The 19849-nt window shown below is 43.9% G+C and overlaps 1 protein-coding gene across 1 annotated transcript in view; it reads left to right on the forward strand.

The window, feature by feature from the left end:
• The first annotated feature begins 1710 nt into the window (after positions 1 to 1710).
• LOC121282420 (insulin-like growth factor-binding protein-like 1) overlaps positions 1711 to 19849 on the forward strand; it is a 57574-nt gene continuing 39435 nt past the window's right edge. Inside the window, exon 1 of the mRNA XM_041196160.1 lies at positions 1711 to 2237. Coding sequence (XP_041052094.1) covers positions 1757 to 2237 — 481 coding nt within the window. The 5' untranslated portion in view covers positions 1711 to 1756. The remainder of the gene's footprint in view (positions 2238 to 19849) is intronic.

Here is a 19849-nt window from a genome sequence, read left to right on the forward strand (position 1 = left end):
CTCATTGAAAATTATAAGGTTCCTAGGAGGCTTGTCGGGATGGATGCTGAGAGGCTGTTTGCCCTTGTGGGAGTGTCTAGGGTCAGAGAGCATAATCTCAGAGTAAGGGGCTGCCCATTTAAGACAGAGATGAGGAGGAATTTCTTCTCTCAAAGGGTGGTGAGTCTGTGGAATTCTTTACCGCAGAGAGCTGTAGAGGCTGGGTCATTAAGTATATTCAAGGCTGAGATAGACAGATTTTTAATCAGTAAGGGAATCAAGGGCTATGAGGAAAGGAAGGAAAGTGAAGTTGAGGATTATCAGATCGGCCATGATCTCATTGAATGGTGGAGCAGACTTGATGGGCTGAATGGCCTACCTCTGCTCCGACGTCTTATGTTCTTATTGTAGATGGTGGACAAGCTTTGGGGAGTGAGGAGGTGAGATGCTCACTGCAGGATTCCTAGCCTCTGACCTGCTCTTGTAGCCACAGTATTTATATGGCTAATCCAGTTCAGTTTCTGGTCAATGGTAATGCCCAGGATGTTGATGTGTGGGAGTGATCGTGTATGTGTGTGTGAGTGGGAGTGCATGGGAATGAGAGTGAGTGAGTGTGTGAGTGTGGCAGTGTGTGTGTGGGGTTGCAAGTGAGTGTGTGTGGGGTTGGGTTTGAGCATGTGTGTATGTGGGAGTGAGTGTATGTGTGGGTGTGGAGCGTATGAGTGTGCGTGTGGGAGTGAGTGTGGGAGTGGGAGTGATTGTGGGTGTGGGAGTGTGAGAGTGTGGGAGCATACCCCAGGCGAGGCAGCGGACTGACCCCAGGTGAGGCAGCGGACTGAGACCAGGCCAGGCAGCGGACTGACCCCAGGCGAGGCAGCGGACTGACCCCAGGCGAGGCAGCAGACATAAAAGATCCCATGGCACTGACGAAAGGTCAACTAACTGAAACAGACCTGTTGCCCTTCCCAACCATGCTACCCTACCCTCTGAGTATCCCCAGCGTTTTCTGGTTTTACTCCACGGTATTGTTTGAAGGCGAGCAAGAGAGTTCTCCCTGTGCCCTGACCCAGGCGACATTCATCTGCCCACCAACATCGCGTTTTCCGGGAAGGGATAATCTGGTAATTTATTACCGTTTGTGAGAGCTTGCTGTGCACCATCGGGCTGTTCTTCACATTACAACAGCAGCTATACTTCAGAAGTTACATAATTGAGTGCAAAGGACTTGGGAGCGCCTGCTGACTATTTGCAGCACTTTTTTGCTGTTTAGATCTCGGCTACCTGGAGGTGCTGAAAGGTGCCGTGCAAACGCCAGCCAGCACTCGCTGCCGCCTTGTGCAACGACGGACCATGAAAACTTATTGCAGCACCAAGGGAAAGTTAGCAGCCAAGTGGGAAAGGGAGGCGCTCTTGCTTCACGTGGGACTCTCTGTAAGGTCGAGTTTTCCCGAAGGGGAATGTGCAGTCGGTGTGTACCCCCACCCCCACCCCCAAATCACAGTACAGGGGTGGGTGGGGGGCTGCAGGTGGATTTGGGACGAGGAGGGGCGGCGCTGGGAGGGTGAGTAAGTTGGTGAAGTGCTGGATCACTGGCTGGGAATGAGCTGGGGAGGGTTTAATTTGGAATCTGTGACACTGGTCCAATGTGCGCTGGTGGATGCACATGAATAATGAATGAAGGGGGCTGAGTTAGAAACTGGCACTTGAGTTGTGGGGGGGTGGGGAGAGGGGAGGGGTGGTACGGGTCAGTCACACAGGAGGCAACCGAGCCGGCAACATGAAGCTGGGGCTGTCGGTGGTGCTGCCGCTGCTGCTGGGGGCGTTGTTGTGGGGCCCGGGCCCGGGCCCGGGGGTGAGGGCTGACTGCGGCCCCTGCCAGCCCAGCTCCTGCCCGCCTGCCCAGTGCAAAGTGCCCGAGCTGCGGGGCAAGGACGAGTGCGGCTGCTGCGAGCGCTGCCTCGGGGTCCAGGGCGAGCTGTGCGGGGGAGAGGGGCTCAAGCACGGCCGCTGCGCCCCGGGTTACGTGTGCCTGACCTCGGCGGGGGGAGAGCGGCAGCAGCAGCAGCAGCAGCAGGAGCAGAAGGAGGAGGAGGAGGAGGAGGGCACCGGCTCCTGTGTCTGTAAGCACGACTACCCGGTGTGCGGCTCGGATAGCAGCACCTACCCCACCATCTGTGCCCTCCACCTGGCCAGTTGGCTGTCCGTGCACCGGCTCCAGGGCAAGATCCACAAGACCCATGATGGCGAGTGCAAGTACGGTAAGAGGAGGGGAAAGTTGGGGGGGGGGGGTAGGAGGTAGGAGGAGGCAATGGGGGAACGAGGGGTAAGAGGGGGAGGGGAGAGAGAGAGAGAGGGAGGGAGACAAGGAGGAAGGGGGTGGGGAGAAGAAAAAGGAGAGAAGGGGCAAGAGGTGGGGGGGGGGAGTAAAAAGGGGGCGAGGGGAAGGGGTGGCAGATAGAGAGGAGCCAGAGGGACAACATGGGGGAGTCGGGAGAGAAAGAGAAGAGAAGGAGGTGGAGGAGAGGGGAAAATGAGAGAGACAGGAGAGAGGGGGAAGGGGAGGTGAGGGGGGGAAAGAGAGCAGAAATAGGGAGTGGGAGAAAGGGAAGAGGACACGGAGAGAGGAGGAATGGAGTAGAATTGGGGGACGGGAGAGAGGGAAAGGTGACAGGGGAGAGGGTGGACATGGGCACGAAGTGCAGCAATTGTTGAGAACATGTCCCTGCAATAACTCTTGTTTCTCTCACTGCTTTTTAAAACAAATCCTTTCTGTCTTTCTCTCTCTCTCTCTCTCTCTGCTGTGCCTCACCGTGTTTCCCACAGTTTGTCACCTTTCGTTTTCTCTCTGGATTTCTCTGTCTCCATCTCTCATCTCTTTCTTCCCTTCTCACCTCATCTTTCTCTATTTTGCCACTCTTTTACTTTCAGCCGCTCTGCGTCTCTCTTGAGAGAGAACAGGGCAGAGAGACTGAGACAGAGACAAAGGAGAAACGGAGGGAGGAAAGGACAGAGCGAAAGATAGATAGAAAGAGAAAGACATAAAAATACAGATATAAAGATACACACCGAGAAAAAACGTGAGAAAGAGATACACATACGATGAGACAGAGAGACTATCTACCTCCCTCTGTCTCGCTCACTATCTGAGGCTCTGTGTATATCCTCAATGCCGCTATCTACCCTCCTTGTCTCCGTGATGAACGGGAATCTGTGTAATAGTTTCAAATGGGGCAGGTGTTGAGATCTGGCAAACAAGCTTGCCCGATCGGGGTTACACAGAGCAGCGGGGTATCAGCCTGGAAAGGATAGGTGAGACCCGGGCTGTGTGCAGCTGTTCTCCAAGGTTTGTCTGTCAGCCCCTGAGGACCACTGTTTTCAGTCCTTCAGTTTTAATGCGTTGGCAATCGCGGTGCCTGTTAGATTTCCAGTCAGGCTAAATGTGTCAATTATGAACTGTTACAAAGCTCCGCTGACAGCCATGGTTCGCCAATGAAGGCACAAGGTTTCTTTAAAACTGGTCCCTGTGGGAAGAGGCACTTGTCTGGAGCAAGAACAAGAGTCCCGAAAAAACAGCTGCTGCCTCATTTAATGGGACATTTGTACCATTGTATTGGTCTAGTCCGTGCCAGCCTTCTTCCTTGGTAATTAGATATTCAAGCAATTAGAGAAAAGAAAGATGAATCATCTATTCAGAATATTAAATTGTGATTAAAATGGTTTTCGGATTTTGGCAGTCGGTGCTGAAAGGATTTAATATAGTCTATTTTGGCCTCAAGTAACTGCATGTTCCCCATACTATTGCTCTCTGCTTGTATGCCTAATCTCCTGCACTCATTCCTGCTTCCTGCATGAGGAGGAGGGAGTTAAACCAGCAGGAGGGAGATATACACACAGCAGGAGAGAGGTATGCACATCAGGAGGGAGATATGCACACAGCAGGAGAGAGGTATGCACAGCAAGAGGGAGATATGCACACAGCCGGAGAGAGGTATGCACAGCAAGAGGGAGATATGCACACAGCAGGAGAGAGGTATGCACAGCAAGAGGGAGATACAAACAGCAGGAGGGAGATATACATACGAACGTACAAATTAGGAGCAGGAGTAGGCCACCCTGCCCCTCGAGACTGCTCCGCCATTCAATAAGATCATGGCTGATCTGAATGTAACCTCAACCCCACATTCCTGCCTACCCCTGATAAGCTGTCACCCAAGAATCTATCTAGCTGTGCCTTTAAAATATTCAAAGACTCTGTTTCCACTGCCTTTTGAGGAAGAGAGTTCCAAAGACTCACAACCCTCTGACAGAAAAAGAATCTCCTCCTCTCTGTCTTAAATTAGTAACCCCTTATTTTTAAACAAAGAACAAAGAAAAGTACAGCACAGGAACAGGCTCTATGGCTCTCCAAGCCTGCGCCAATCATATTGCCCATCAACTAAAACATTTTGCACTTCCAGGGTCCGTATCCCTCTATTCCCATCCTATTCATGTATTTGTCAAGCTGCCTCTTAAACACCACTATCGTACCTGCTTCCACCACCTCCTCTGGCAGCGAATTCCAGAAACTCACTACCCTCTGTGTAAAAAACTTGCTCTGCACATCTCCTCTATAGTTTTCTCCTCTCACCTTAAATCTATGTCCCCTAGTAATTGACTCTGCCACCCTCGGAAAAAGCTTCTGACTATCTACTCTGTCCATGCCACTCATAATTTTGTAAACTTCTATCAAGTCACCCTTCAATCTCCATCGTTCTAGTGAGAACAATCTGAGTTTCTCCAACCTCTCCTCATAGCTAATAACCTCCAGACCAGGCAGCATCCTGGTAAACCTCCTCTGCACCCTCTCCAGCATCTCCATATCCTTCTGGTAATGTGGCGACCAGAATTGCATGCAATATTCCAAGTGTAGCTAACCAAGGTTCTATACAGCTGCAGCATGACTTCCCAGCTTTTATACTCAATGCCCCTGCCAATGAAGGCAAGCATGCCATATGCCATCCTGACTACCTTATCCACCTGCGTTGCCAGTGACCTGTGGACCTGTACACCCAGATCCTTCTGCCCGTCAATGCGCTTAAGGGTTCTGCCATTTACTGTATAATTCCTGCCTGTATTAGACCTTCCAAAATGCATTACCTCGCATTTGTCTGGATTAAACTCCATCTGCCATTTTTCCGCCCAAGTCTCCAACCGATCTGTATCCTGTTGTATCCTTTGACAATCCTCTTCACTATCTGCAACTCCTCCAACCTTAGGGTCGTCTGCAAACTTACTAATTAGCCCAGTTATATTTTCCTCCAAATATATATACATATACTACAAACAGCAAAGGTCCCAGCACTGATCCCTGCGGAACTTCACTAGTCACAGCTCTCCATTCAGAAAAGCATCCTTCCACTGCTACCCTCTGTCTTCTATGACCAAGCCAATTCTGTATTCATCTCGCCAGCTCACCTCTGATCCCATGCGACTTTACCTTCTGTACCAGTCTGCCGTGAGGGACCTTGTCAAAGGTCTTACTGAAATCCATGTATATAACATCCACTGCCCTTCCATCGTCAATCATCTTTGTCACTTTCTCAAAAAACTCAATCAAGTTAGTGAGACATGATCTCCCCTTCACAAAACCTTGCTGCCTCTCACTAATACGCCCATTTGCTTCAAAATGGTAGTAAATCCTGTCTCGAAGAATCTTCTCCAATAATTTCCCTACCACTGACATAAGAGTCACTGGCCTGTAATTTCCTGGATTATCCCTGCTACCCTTCTTAAACAATGGAACAACATTGGCCATTCTCCAGTCCTCTAGGACCTCACCCATAGCCAGTGAGTATACAATGATTTCTGTCAAGGCCCCATCAATCTCCTCTCTTGCCTCCCTCAGTTATCTTGGGTAGATCCCATCTGGCCCTGGGGACTTATCCACCTTAATATTCTTCAAGACACCTAACACCTCCTCTTTTTTGATCTCAACATGATCCAGGCTATCTACACACTCTTCCCGAGACAAATCGACTGCTAAGTCCTTCTCTTTGGTGAATACTGTTGAGAAGTATTCATTTAGTATCTCTCCCATTTCTTCTGGTTCCACACACAGATTCCCACCTCTGTCCCTGAGTGGGCCTATCCTTTCCCTGGCTACTCTCTTGCTTTTTACATATTTATAAAAGGCCTTTGGATTTTCCTTAATCCTGGTTGCCAGTGACTTTTCATGACCCCTTTTAGCCCTCCTGACTCCTTGCTTAAGTTTCTTCCTACTTTCTTTATATTCTCCATGAGCTTCATCTGTTCCCAGCCTTCCAGCCCTTATGAATGCTTCCCTTTTCTTTTTGACTACTCTCACAATATCCTTCATTATCCAAAGTGCCTGAAACTTGCCATGCTTATCCTTCATCCTAGCAGGAACAAGCCGGTCCTGAATTCTTATCAACTGACCTTTGAAAGCCCCCCGACATGTCAGTTGTTGATTTGCCCTCAAACATCCACTTCCAGTACAGATTCCTCAGTTCCTACCTAATATTGTTATAATTAGCCTCCCACAATTAAGCACCCAAGGACTCCTGTTATCCTTATCCACCAGTACCTTGAAACTTACTGAATTATGGTCACTTTTCCCGAAATGCTCCCCTACTGAAACTTTGACCACCTGGCTGGGTTCATTCCCTAATACCAGGTCCAGTATTGCCCCGTCCCTAGTTGAACTATCTACATATTGTCTCAGGAAGCCCACCTTACAAATTCTGCACCATCCAAACCCCTAGCACTAAGTGATTCCCAGTCAATATAGGGAAAGTTAAAATCACCCACCACAACACCCTATTGCTTTTACATCTTTCCAAAACATAACTGTTCCTCAATGACCCCTGGTTCTAGTTTCTCTCACAAGAGGAAGCATCCTTTCCACATCCACCTTATCAACCCTCAGGATCTTAAAGGTTTCAATTAAGTTGCTGCTTACTCTTCTAAATTCCAGTGGATACAAGCCTAAGCTGTCCAGCCTTTCCTCATAAGACAACCCGCACATTCCTGGTATTAGTCTGGCAAACCTCCTGTGAACTGCTTCTAACGCATTTACATCTTTCTTTAAATAAGGAGACCAGTACTGTACATAATACTCCAGATTTGGTCTCACCAATGCCCTGTACAACTGAAGCATAACCTCCCTACTTTTGTAATCAATTCCCCTCACAATAAATAATAACATTCTATTAGCTTTCCTAATTACCTGCTGTACCTGCATACTAATCTTTTATGATTCATGCACTAAAACACACAGATCCCTCTGAATCTCGGAGCTCTGCAATCTCTCACCATTTAGATAATAAGCTTCTTTATTATTCTTCCTGCCAAAAAGAACAATTTCACATTTGCCCACGTTATACTCCATTTGCCAGATCTTTTCCTATGTGCTTAACCTATCCAAATCACCTTTTGGCCTCCTTAAGTCTTCTTCACAGTTTACTTTCCCACCTATCTTTGTGTCATCAGCAAATTTAGCAATCTTTCCTTCAGTCCCTTCATCCAAGTCATGTATATAAATGTTGAGGCCCCAGCACTGATCCCTGTGGCACATCACACATCAAATCCTGCCAACTAGAAAAAGATCCATTTATGCCAACACTGCTTCCTGTTAGCTAGCCAATCTTCTATCCATGCCAATATGTTACCCCCTACACCATGAGCTTTTATTTTCTTCAGTAACCTTTGATGTGGCACTTTATCAAGCGCCTTCTGGAAATCCAAGTACAGTGCATCCGCCAGTTCCCCTTTATCCACAGCACATGTCACTCTTTTAAAGAATTCCAATAAATAGATTAAACATTATTTCCCTTTTACAAAACCACGTGGGCTCTGCCTGATTGCCTTGAATTTTTCTAAGTGCCCTACTGTAACATCTTCAATACTTCTAACATTTTCCTTATGACAGATGTTAGACTAATAGGCCTATAGTTTCCTGCTTTCTGTCTCTATGAAGGAGTTATATCTGTTATTTTCCAATCTAATGGAAGCTTTCCCGAATCTAGGGAATTTTGGAAAATGAAAACCTGTGCATCAACTATCTTATTCGCCACTTCTTTCAAGACCTTAGGGTGAAGTCTATCTGGACCTGAAAATTTGTCAGCCCGCAGCCCCAACAATTTGCTCAATACCACTTCCCTAGTGATGGTAACTTTTCCAAGTTCCTCCATCCCTTCCATTTCCTGATTTACAACTATTTCCAGAATGTCTATAGTGAAGCAAAATACCTGTTTAATTCATCTGCCATTGCCCTACTTTCCATTATCAATGCCCCAGATGCGCTCTCTATAGGACCAATGCTCACTTTGTTATTTCCTTATTTAAATACCTATAAAAATTCTTTCTATCCACCTTTATATTACTAGCTAGCTTTCTCTCATACTCTAATTTCGTCCACCTTATTAATTTTTTTGTCATTCTTTGCTGTTCTTTATATTCTTTCCAATCTTCTGACTTGCCACCCATCTTTGCATAATTATATGCTTTTTCTTTAAGTTTGATACTGTCCTTAATCTCTTTTGAGTTAACCACTGACAGTGGGCCCTCCCCTTGCAATTTTTCTTTCTCATTCGAATGTACGGGCAGAATTTTGACCTCGGCGGACGGGCTCGGCGCAGGCAGACGTTGGTGGTCGGGAAGCCGACTGCTGCCCGCGATCAAGGCCGGAAGGCAATTTCACATTGGCGGGCCAATTAAGGAGGACAAGCAGGGCAAGCACAAGCTTCGCACATGCATGCAAGTGCACGCTTGAGAATCTCCCTGAGGCACAGAGCTGCCTCAGAGATAAAGAGTTTTCAACAAAAAAAAATAAAGATCTGAAAAATGTTATTAAACATGTCCCCACCCATTTATTGATACCACTTTATTGATTCTTTAATGGACTGAATAGGCCTTTTAATTGTCGGCGGGTGCGCTCCGATTACCACGTGTGCCCACTGACCGAACTATTGCGTGACTGCGCGTTGACGTTGGGATGCTCGCCTGATGACAACACACGTCATTTCAAGCTCCAGTGGGTCAGGTGTGCGCCCACCCACCGAGGTGAAAATTCTGCCCTATATATTCTGTGCATTCTGAAATATCCCTTTAAATATCTGCCACTGCACTTCTATTGACATATTCCTTAACCTCATTTGCCAGTTCACTTTAGCTAGTTCTGCTTTCATGCTCTCATAATTGCCCTTATTTAAGTTTAAAATTCTAGTCCTGGACGCATTTGTTTCTCCCTCAAAATGAATGTAAAATTCAATCATATTATGATCGCTGCTACCTAGGAGTGCCTTCACTAGGAGGTTATCAATTAATCTCGTTGCTCAATACCAGGTCTTATGTAGCCTGATCTCTTGTTGGCTCCAGAGCGTGCTGTCCTAAGAAACTATCCTGAAAACATTCTATGAACTCCTCAACTATGCTACCTTTGCCAATCTGATTTTTCCAGTCTATATGTAGATTAAAATCCCCCATGATTATTGCTGTACCTTTCTGGCAAGCTCCCATTATCTCTTGTTTTACATTCTATCCTACTGTGTAGTTACAATTAGGGGGCCTGTGCACCACTCCCATAAATGACTCCTTGCCTTTATCATTCCTCATCTCAACCCAAATAGCTTCTACATCTTGGTTTCCAGAACTTAGGTCATCCCTCTCTAATGTGCAATACCATCATTAATCAACAAAGCCAGCCCTCCTCCTTTTCCTAACTTCCTGTCCTTCCTAAATGTCACGTACCCTTCAATATTCAGGTCCCAATCTATGTGTCCTGTAGCCATGTCTGTGTAATAACTATCAGATCGTACTTATCTATTTCTATTTCACACAGCAGGAAGGTGACACACATAAAACAGGAGGGAGTTATACGCAGCAGGGGGGAAATATACACAGCAGGAGGGAGATATATATATCAGAAAGGTGATATACATACAACAGGAGGGAGATACATACATCAGGAGGGAGTTATATAGTACAGGAGGGATATAAACACAGCAGGAAGGTGATATACATACAACAGGAGGGAGATACATACATCAGGAGGGAGTTATATAGAACAGGAGGGATATAAACACAGCAGGAAGGAGAGATACACAGCAGGAGGGAGAGATACACAGCAGGAGGGAAACATATACAGCAGGAGGGATATATACACAGCAGGCAGGTGATATACATACAGCAGGAGGGAGATATACTCAGCAGGAAGGAGAGATACACAGCAGGAGGGCGGAGTGTACACAGCAGGAAGGTGATCTACATACAGCAGGAGGGAGATATACACAGCAGGAGGGAAATATACACAGCAGGAGGGAAATATACACAGCAGGAAGGTGATATACATACAACAGGAGGGAGATACATACATCAGGAGGGAGTTTTATACAGCAGGAGGGATATATACACAGCAGGAAGGTGATATACATAGAGCAGGAGGGAGATATACTCAGCAGGAAGGAGAGATACACAGCAGGAGGGAGATATACACAGCAGGAGGGAGATATACTCAGCAGGAAGGTGATATACATAAAACAGGGGGGAGATACAAATATCAGGAGGGAGTTACGTACAGCAGGAGGGATAAATACACAGCAGGAAGGTGATATGCATACAGCAGGAGGGAGATATGCTCAAGAGGGAGATATGCACAGCAGGAGGGAGATATACACAGCAGGAAGGGGATATATACAGCAGTAGGGAGATATACCCTGCAGGATGGAGATATACATGGCAGGAAGATGATAAGCATACAACAAGAGAGAGATACACACAGCAGGAGGGGGTATACACAGCAGGAAGATGATATACATACAGCAGCAGGAAGATATACTCAGTAGGAGGGAGATGTATATATAACAGAAGGGAAATAGGCACAGGAGGAGGGAGATATACACACAACAGGAGGGACATATACATAGAGCAGTAGGGAGATACATTCAGCAGGAGAGAGCTACACATCCAGAACAAACTGGACAATCCCAGCCTGGAAATTTATGCCCATTCATTTGGGTGGAACTTTCTGGGTGGGGGTTTGACTCAGGTCTGGAGTACTGTTGCAGAAATTCTCCCCATATTCCCCATTCTTTTTGTTTGCAAATTACCCTTGTACATAACACGTACAAGGAACCACCCAGGAACCTTCCCCATTATTTTTGTCCTGATCACTGTCTCCTTTTTTAAAAAGAAATTCTACCTTACTAATATATTGGGTTTTCTCACTAACTTTGGCAGAAGTTTGGTGAAACTGCCGCTTTCTCGTGTAAACGGGATCCACCAAAGTTGCGGCAGAGGAGCCATTGTGTCTTTAGCAAAGGTAACTGTTAAACCTTTTGTTATCATGGTCGTAAATAAATCTGCTCTGCTAAGAGGCTCATTTAGGGTTGTATTTTTACTGGTCAAATATCAATAACATTTGTAGCAAGCAAAACAGCTGGAGAGTTCATCCTATAAGTTAGCATAAGTTTTGGTGGTGGTGTGAGGTGTCCAAATACCCATATGAGTATCTGGACAGAGATTACAATTTTATATATTTATAACAACAACTTGCAATGACATGGAGCCACTAACATAGTAAAATGTCCCAAGACCATTCACAGATGTGTTATCAAAGAAAATTTGTTGTTGTAGCCCCAAAAGGAGATATTAGGACACCTTGGTCAGAGGTAGATTTTAAGGAGCGTCTTAAGGTCGGAGAGGCAGCTGAAGGCACAGCCACCAATGATGGAGCAGTTAAAATCAGGGCAGCTGGAGGCCAGAATGGGTGAGCATGGGTATCATGAAGGGTTGTAGAGCTGGAGGTAATTACAGAGATAGCGAGGGGCAAAGCTGTGGAGAAATTTGAAAGCAAGGATGAAAATTTTAAAATCGGCATGTTGCTGGACCAGAGCTCAATTTAAGTCAGTGAACACAAGCAAATTATACTCAGCGGTCTATCAACAGATTCTACAAGTGTATGGATTTTATATTCATGGGTAGATGGATAGACTTACACATGCATTTATTTTAATTTCCTTCATGTAAATTACACTGGTAACCAATGAAAATCTGTTTGATCTTTCCTTGCAAGATACTAGTAAATGCCTTGATCTATTCTAGCAATTTTTGCAAGACTATCCCCATGTAATTGTTCCCAAAGCTGACAGATACGTACTAACGATCTTTATGTATTTTTGTAAATAGAAAAGTATGCCAGAGCTAATATAGGATGCTTCAGAAAATTAAAAATACCAAGTCTAACATTGGTGAACAAAATTCATTTTTATTCTAAAGTGTTTAGGCAAGTAAAGTAAAATTCATTAACATCTTATAAAAAATTCAGATGTCCCAAACCACATCACAGCCAATTAATTATATTTTGATGTGCATTCGCTATTATGTATGCAAGTTTGCACAGAGTAACGTGACAAAAATAGAGCACGAGATAAATGAGGAGTTATCTTGTTTCAGTTGAGGCAGGAATGTTGGCCGGGACACAAACTCCTGCTTTCCTTCAAATAATCACATTGATTTTTAGAACCTTGGTTCAGTCTTTCATCTGAAAGAACATTGCTACAATGAAGTATCAATGTTGATTACAAAGTCATGTCCTGGAGTGGGACTTGAACCCAAAACCTTGAGGCAACTCAAAGCCAAGAGGGCTACTAACTGAAACCAAGCTGACAATTACTACTGCAAATTAGCGAAAAATGTTTCCATTGTGTTTAGTTTTTATTTGATTTGTTGTTTAACCGAATTACTTTGACTGGGATCCAAAGTCGCTATTGGACTTGGAGTCGGTTTGGGAATATTGAACCAATATAGTATTTAAAGGAACAATTCATGTGGAAATCCATGGTTGTAATTTTAGTGTGGAGTTAGCATGCATCTGCACAGTTATTTGGAAGTCAAATTCATGGTTTTGCCATCCAAGCTGTGGTGCAAGATCCATACAGGCTAGTTCAAGGAAGTTTGGAGTTTTACAAAAACATAGAGAAGTTGCTCTTTTTTGGCACTGTTGAATATAAGTGAGTATTTGCCCACTGCTTATATCCCAGAGTACTCCTGGAAGTAGAAAACAGGCACCAGGAGAAAATTTAGTGGAGGTAACTGAAGGCAAAGTCAAACAGGTCGATTTCCAGAAGTTTTTTGAAAGAGGAGAGGTGTAGGATGGAGTTGTGTACTGAACGAGTTCTGGAATGCGTGGTTTGGCAGCTGAAAGCTTTGGTATTGGTGATTAAATAAAGAGAGAGGGAAAGGTCTAAAAAATATCAGTTAGAGGGGCAGAGGAGATAAAATGACAGCTTGGGTTGAAGAGGACAGAGAAATACCTACATACAAACACACAAACTTATGAACATATGAATTAGGGATGGGTAAGCCATTTACCCTCTCAACCCTGCTCCGCCATTTGATAAACTTATGGCTGATCAGATTGTGGCCTCTACTTTCTTGTCTACCCCTATAACCTTTGACTCCCTTGTCAGTCACGGTAGGGTGGGATAAGATATCGGAAGGATTTTTAAATGAGTGTAAGAATTCTAAAAACAATGCATTGGAAGATGGGGACTCAACTGAGTAAGGTAGATGGTGATGGCCATGCAGGTCATGAGCGGAAGACATTGCAAGACTCATAGCTGCCACTTTGGAAGCAGAAACACGCAAGAGCAATGCCATGCAGCTGAAGAATGGAAGAGAAGTGGTAAAAGTGATAGAATTATTGACTCAGTCTTAAATTTTGTTACAATTGTGAGGTGTTTATGATTATTATATTTTGGTACTGTGGCCTGTTCCGAAGTCTGTCTGGCAGTAAGCTTGTGTGGTTTGATTGTTAGAGATCAAAAGAAGGCTTAGGTCGTTTTACTGGGAAGAAGGTATAGGGTGTTTATGTTTGGAGACAATGGCAGCAGTCTCTGAGTTTGCAATGAATAGAGTTTACTCCAGATTTTGCAAAATCCCAGAAAGGTGTTGTAGACATTGAGTTGTAAACAGTTGTGCTATAAACTATCCATTTAGTTCTAAGATGAAAAAAAGTTGGGATCAAAGATAGCTAATTAGCATTTCTACCTGAATACAAGATTAATGTGTTTCCATGGGGAAAAGGGCTGTGGAAGCCATTTGTGAGATCAGGTTACAGGCTTCCCTACAAATCAATGAATATTGCAGACAGACAGCAGAGGTTCTGTGTGGCCCAAAGAGAGAAAAGGATGCTTGACTTTGCAAGCTACCACAGTCGGATGCAGTTGGAAAATAGTCTCTAGTTGAAAAGATGCATCCTGCCACCATCTAATGATTCCTGGACATTTGTCCTGGCATTGCCAGAAGAAGAATCATTGAAACAAGCTTTGGTGCTGGTGGATTTAGGAAACACTCCAAAAAATGTGGAAAATACCTGAAGATGGTCACTCGAAGTTATTATTCAGTGAAAGGGGATACAGGAAGTCATTGGAAGCTGGGTGCAATAGTGGACTGTTTGCTATCAGCATTGTAATTCCATGGAGAGTGCAAGGTGTGATCAGTATAAAAGGGGAATGTTCCTCTCTGTAGTTTAAAGTATAGGCTGCCTACAAAAAAGAAAGCTGTGTTTAGTCGGTAGTGCTTTTAGTCATCTGTTCCAGTACAAGTTTTAAAACATGAATTCTTGACATGTAATTATTTCAGCTATTAACAGAAAGTTCTAATTTCTTTTTAAACATTATCAGTCTCTGCAAAGATCGTAACAATTTACAGAGAACCAGGAGAGATAATATGCTACAGTTAATGCCATAAATGTTAATGATGACTTTGACTTGTGACTTCAGTTCTATGACCAGGATTTTATGGCCCTGCCATGGCATGTCTACCCCCGGTGGATGCAGCGATTCATTCAAATCCCCATTCATTTCTGCAGGACCATAATATCCTGTCAGGCGGGAGGGGCCGTAAAATCATGGCCTATGAGTAAGAGAGAAACTAAACTGAAAGATTTTAAACAGGGAGAACTGGAAAAGATGCATTCAAGGGTTTTATAGGAGAAAAGTGGTGATAGAATGGGTGAGAGGTGACTTTTTAATGAGAGAAGTCAATTTGGCAATTATCTTTGTATTACAACTCAGTGTGAAACAAGGACAAATAACTATGGCTGACTGGATGGATTCCTCACTCTCCAGCATGAGTTTGTTTTATTCATTGTTGGAATGTGAGTGTCACTGGGCGAGGCTAGCATTTTTGCCCATACTGCTGAGTGGTTTGCCAGGCTATTTCAGAGGGCAGTTAAAAGTTAACCACATTGCTGTGGGTCTGGAGTCACATGTAGGCCAGACCAAGTGAGGACTACAGATTTCCTTCCCTAAAAGACACAAGTGAACCAGATAGGTTTTAACAACAATCCAAGTGGTTTCATGATTACCTTTTACTGAGGCAACCTATTTAACTTCATGTATATTTAATCAATTTTAAACTCTCCCAGCTTCTGTAGAGGGATTTGAACTCATGCCCCTATTGCATTAGTCCCGGCCTTGTGATTACTAGCCTAGTAACATTTACCACTATACCACTGTCCCTTGCTATGTTGGCTTATGTTAGAATTGCTAGTTAAATTCCTGCATGAGTTCTCGACTTGGTGTCACTAATGTTTTTAGTATTCCAACTTAGTTTTATGAGTAAACTATTCTAATTCATTTAGGTTCCTTTCCTAAAAAGGATGCATATGAAAAATATCCCATTTTAAGGAAATTGCAGGTTTCAAAACTGTTTACATTTTGTGCACAAACAAGTTTAAATGGTATTTAGCCTCTTGCATTGATGACCCCACTTCCAGATGCATCTGGAAGGTTATAAATTGCTGATGTTTCATAAACTTTTGGAGAAACTATTAACATCCTTTTATTGCCGGATGACGTGACCATGTTTGCGAGTTTCCAGCTGAAACTCCGGCCCCAGTTTTAAAGGGTTGGGGAAATTAGTTAGCACAATGGAGTCCAGGGATGTGGAGGTCCAAAGCTTCAGTATGGAACCAGCAGGAACACTGATGCTCTTCCAGGCTTACAAGAACACCTCAAATAAAATTTTTTAAAAATTAATTCTTGGGCACTTCTGACCCATAATCCACCTGATGTGAAAGCCGATACTTGTCCCACTCTAACGCCTCCAACTAAAATGGCAGCTCAGTTCCCAATTTATAGTAGTTTAATTACTTTACAAACATTTACTTTTAACAGGGCTGATCTGTCATGTTCATGGGGAATTATACTTTGAAAGACGGTAAGTTCAGCAGGCTGCAGTTCATAGAAACGGGACTGTGCATAATGCCTATTATAACAAGTGTTTTGATTAAGTTGATACTTGCAAAGGCAATGGCTGCAACTTTGGTCAACTTGTTTGTGTGATGCATAGCTGCATATTTAAGCAAGACCTGGCCAGCTTGGATCAGGCATCCTGCCTGCCTGCTCAAAAGAGCAGGTCAGCACTGGGACACCGTGAAAAGGCACCAGGAGAAGACTGGGTGCATGCCCGTCTTCATTTTAACTTACCTCCAGTTTCCACCAGGCAGGTGGAGTTAAAATTGTGGCCCACGTACATCTGATCTTGTACACCCCAGCATTAGAACTCTTTTGACTTCATTAAGAGCAAAATCTGATTAAAATTGCTGAACTGTGAATATTGTTGGTATTCAGTAACACTGAAATGAGGGAACAGGAATGGCTTCACTTTCTTCAGTTCTCAATATTTGTAACTAAAAAACAGTGATACTGATTAATATGCAAAGAAACCTTGTGATGACTGTTCAGTGCATTTACTGTAACAACAACTTGTATTTACATAGTTCCTTTAACATGATAAAATACCCCCAGGTACATAGGTCTTGAGTAGTGGAAAACATGATTGTATAATAGGGTGGAGATTCACAGATTAATTTAACAGAGTTCATCTGTAATTTTCATGGGGAATATACCTCAAAATGTGGCAAAATGGACTGTATATAATGTCTGTCATAACAAGTGTTACTGATCATGCTGGTATCTCCCAAAGCTTTGGTTGTAACTATGGTTAATGAAAAGAGCAGCAGCCACATTTATTTTTACCTGCTGTATATTTAACGAATGTGTTATGACATTGTTGAATGGATTGGGATTTGTTAGTAAGAATTGTGCTGATTTGTAGCTGTACTAAGCATCATCTGTACAATTCATCAAAAGGGTTACAGCTGCCGTTTACTTTTTCTCTTGCTGAGCTTAGCGTCTGTGAATGGATATGAAGCTGGATGTCTGGGTGCTGAATCAGTCTGCATTTTTGAATAGAGAAGAGTGCATAATTTAACTACAATAGTCTTCTGTGACAAATCTCTGGGAATACTGGCTTTGCATCCAAATGAATTAGTATCCAAAATAATCCCAGGCATTTTGTATGTTAATTATCTTTTCACTAAAATGCAAGAAGTTCTTTAATATACCTCAGCATTAAGGACTTCAAATGATAGCCCTGGAGGCAGTTACTAGCAGCTCATTGAGTTCAAAAAAATAATTAATCAAGTGTGGTGTTTGCCATCTTGATGAACAAATGGGTTAAAATGCTCAGTGTGCCCTGCTAATTGTTGCATTTTGATTGCAATTTGACAAAACTGAGGGAGATGGTGTTTCTATACAGCAGAGAAACAGCATATCCATAAACCGCACTGAATCAAACCATCCTCCTTTCTTCATCCATTCCACATTCAAAAGGCAACCGAGAAAATTAAAGGGACACCAGAGCCTTTTAAGGGATTTTCCAGCCACTAATCTCATGGTTTCAGCTTGCTCCATCCGCAAGGTCAACCTTCGTGATTGCATTTTGCATCTTTTTTTTTGCTTACTATCAAACAGGAGCAAAGGCCAGGGGGGGGCTGTCATAATCCTTTTGTGTTTTCAAAGCATCATTGCTTCTCTTTGAAGTTTATGCAGCATTTTTAGATTTTCATGTTCCTTTTTCGGTTTTGACAAATTTGCAACAAGCCAATTGCTGGTAAAAGTGCAGAGTCTCCAGATGTCCTCCATGGATCACCATTCTTCTTTCTGTAAATTGAGACCAGCATTTTAAAAATAGGCCTGATTTGCCATTGATACAACAATAGCCAATTAAATCGGGGTATAAGAAGCAGTGAAGTATGAAGAGCTTAATCCTGGTTCCTGAGCAGCACATTCTTATTCACAGGGGGTGAAATGTGAAAGTGGCATCAGCATGGGGTTCAATTTCCAAATCCACCTCGGGGCACATAAAACTGCTGATGTATTATGCAAAACAAAAATCATGAAAGCCTTCTGTTTAATGTTTTTCAAAGCAGCGCCACAGCTGATGTTTAGTGCTAGAACCTGAGGGAAGGCCAGATGCAATCGCACCAAAGCAGCCATGTATGCAAATTCCCAATGCTGCAGCTGCAAGCTGTGTCTGTATCAGGAACTGAGTTACAATCCTGGGGATCTGCCTGAGGGAGTGGTTTATAGAAAGTCCAATTGTAGAGCAGAAGCCAAGGACATAATGAAAGAAAGAGCCTGCGTTTATCCAGCTCCTTTCTCAACCTTAGGGCATCCTGAAGTGCTTTGCTTGAAGTAGTTTTTGGAAGTAGCCACTGTCATGTAGGTGAATGCCCAGGCAGCAAGGTCCCACAGACAGCTGTGACATAAAAATGACCAGATAATCTTTTAGTGATGTTGGTTGAGGGAGATGTGTTAACCAGAGCACCAAGGGAACCCCATTACACTTCTTTGCAAAGTGCAATGGGATTTTTATTTCTCCCTGAGAGGGCTCTGTCTGAAAGACAGCACCTCTAACAATGCAGTACTTCATCAGTATTGAAGTGTCAGCCTAAATTACCTGCTGAAGTCTATGGTAATCGATTTGAACAGTGGAGGTGATTTCAGTTTCCAGACTGATGGTCAACAGGGCAGCAGCACGTGTTAAGGAGCTGTTAGATGAAATGAATTCCCCTTTCCTTCCCCAAAGTGCGTTAATCCAACAGACTGGGTCTAAAGTTAATAACCCACTTGTCATGGTGTGGATTTTTTAAAATACCGTTTATGTTCCAATGGTTGTACCCATAAGTAGGTCATATCCCTTGTGACAAAGTGAGCTAGCTTGGCTGTGCAGCCCAGAAATAACAATTACCCTACTTAGCAGTAGCACTGTGCCATGTAATTCCCACAATACTCTTACTCCACCCCTAATCAAACTAGAAAATGGAAATTCAAAGACCAGGCCCATCTCATACAACCTGTAACAAATAAAATAGATATACAGCTTAATTTATAGAGGCAGGGGATTTATCAAATATTCCAAAGTACAATAATGGGATATAAATGAACCAAAACATGGATTAATGCATCCCAACAACACCACAAAAACAATATACTGTGGATGCTTGAAATCTGAAATAAAAATAAAATACTGGAAATACTCAGCAGATCTGCCATTACCCATGGAGAGAGAAACAGGGTTCACTTTTCAGGTTCTGATGAAAAGTCATCAGCCTGAAAAGTTGGGCTGAATTTAATGGTGGCGACAGTGGCCCCATCTACCCATGGAGAACAAGTGGATTTTCAGGGATTAATGGGATTAAATCCCAATGAGACACTTATCTTCCTGCTGTCAGGGTTACCAGCACCTTCAGGATATGGATCCTGCCTCCAAGAGCTGCTGGCCAATCAGAGGCTGGCAGCTCTTCAGGTCCAGCAGCACCACCAGGAGTTGTGGCCACTCCTGGGACTGCAATATGTCCGGGCAAGGAGCAGCCATGGAGGCACTGGCATGCAGTCAAGTGGGACGGACTCGTCTGACAGGGAATCTTCAGGTGGGTCAACCCTCACCACTGGGGAACCCTCCAGATGCTCGAAAGGAGGGTACCCCAATCAGCCCACAACCAGCCTCCAGCACATATTTG

This window comes from Carcharodon carcharias, chromosome 1, assembly GCF_017639515.1.
Source record: "Carcharodon carcharias isolate sCarCar2 chromosome 1, sCarCar2.pri, whole genome shotgun sequence".
Classification (NCBI taxonomy): Eukaryota; Metazoa; Chordata; class Chondrichthyes; order Lamniformes; family Lamnidae; genus Carcharodon; species Carcharodon carcharias.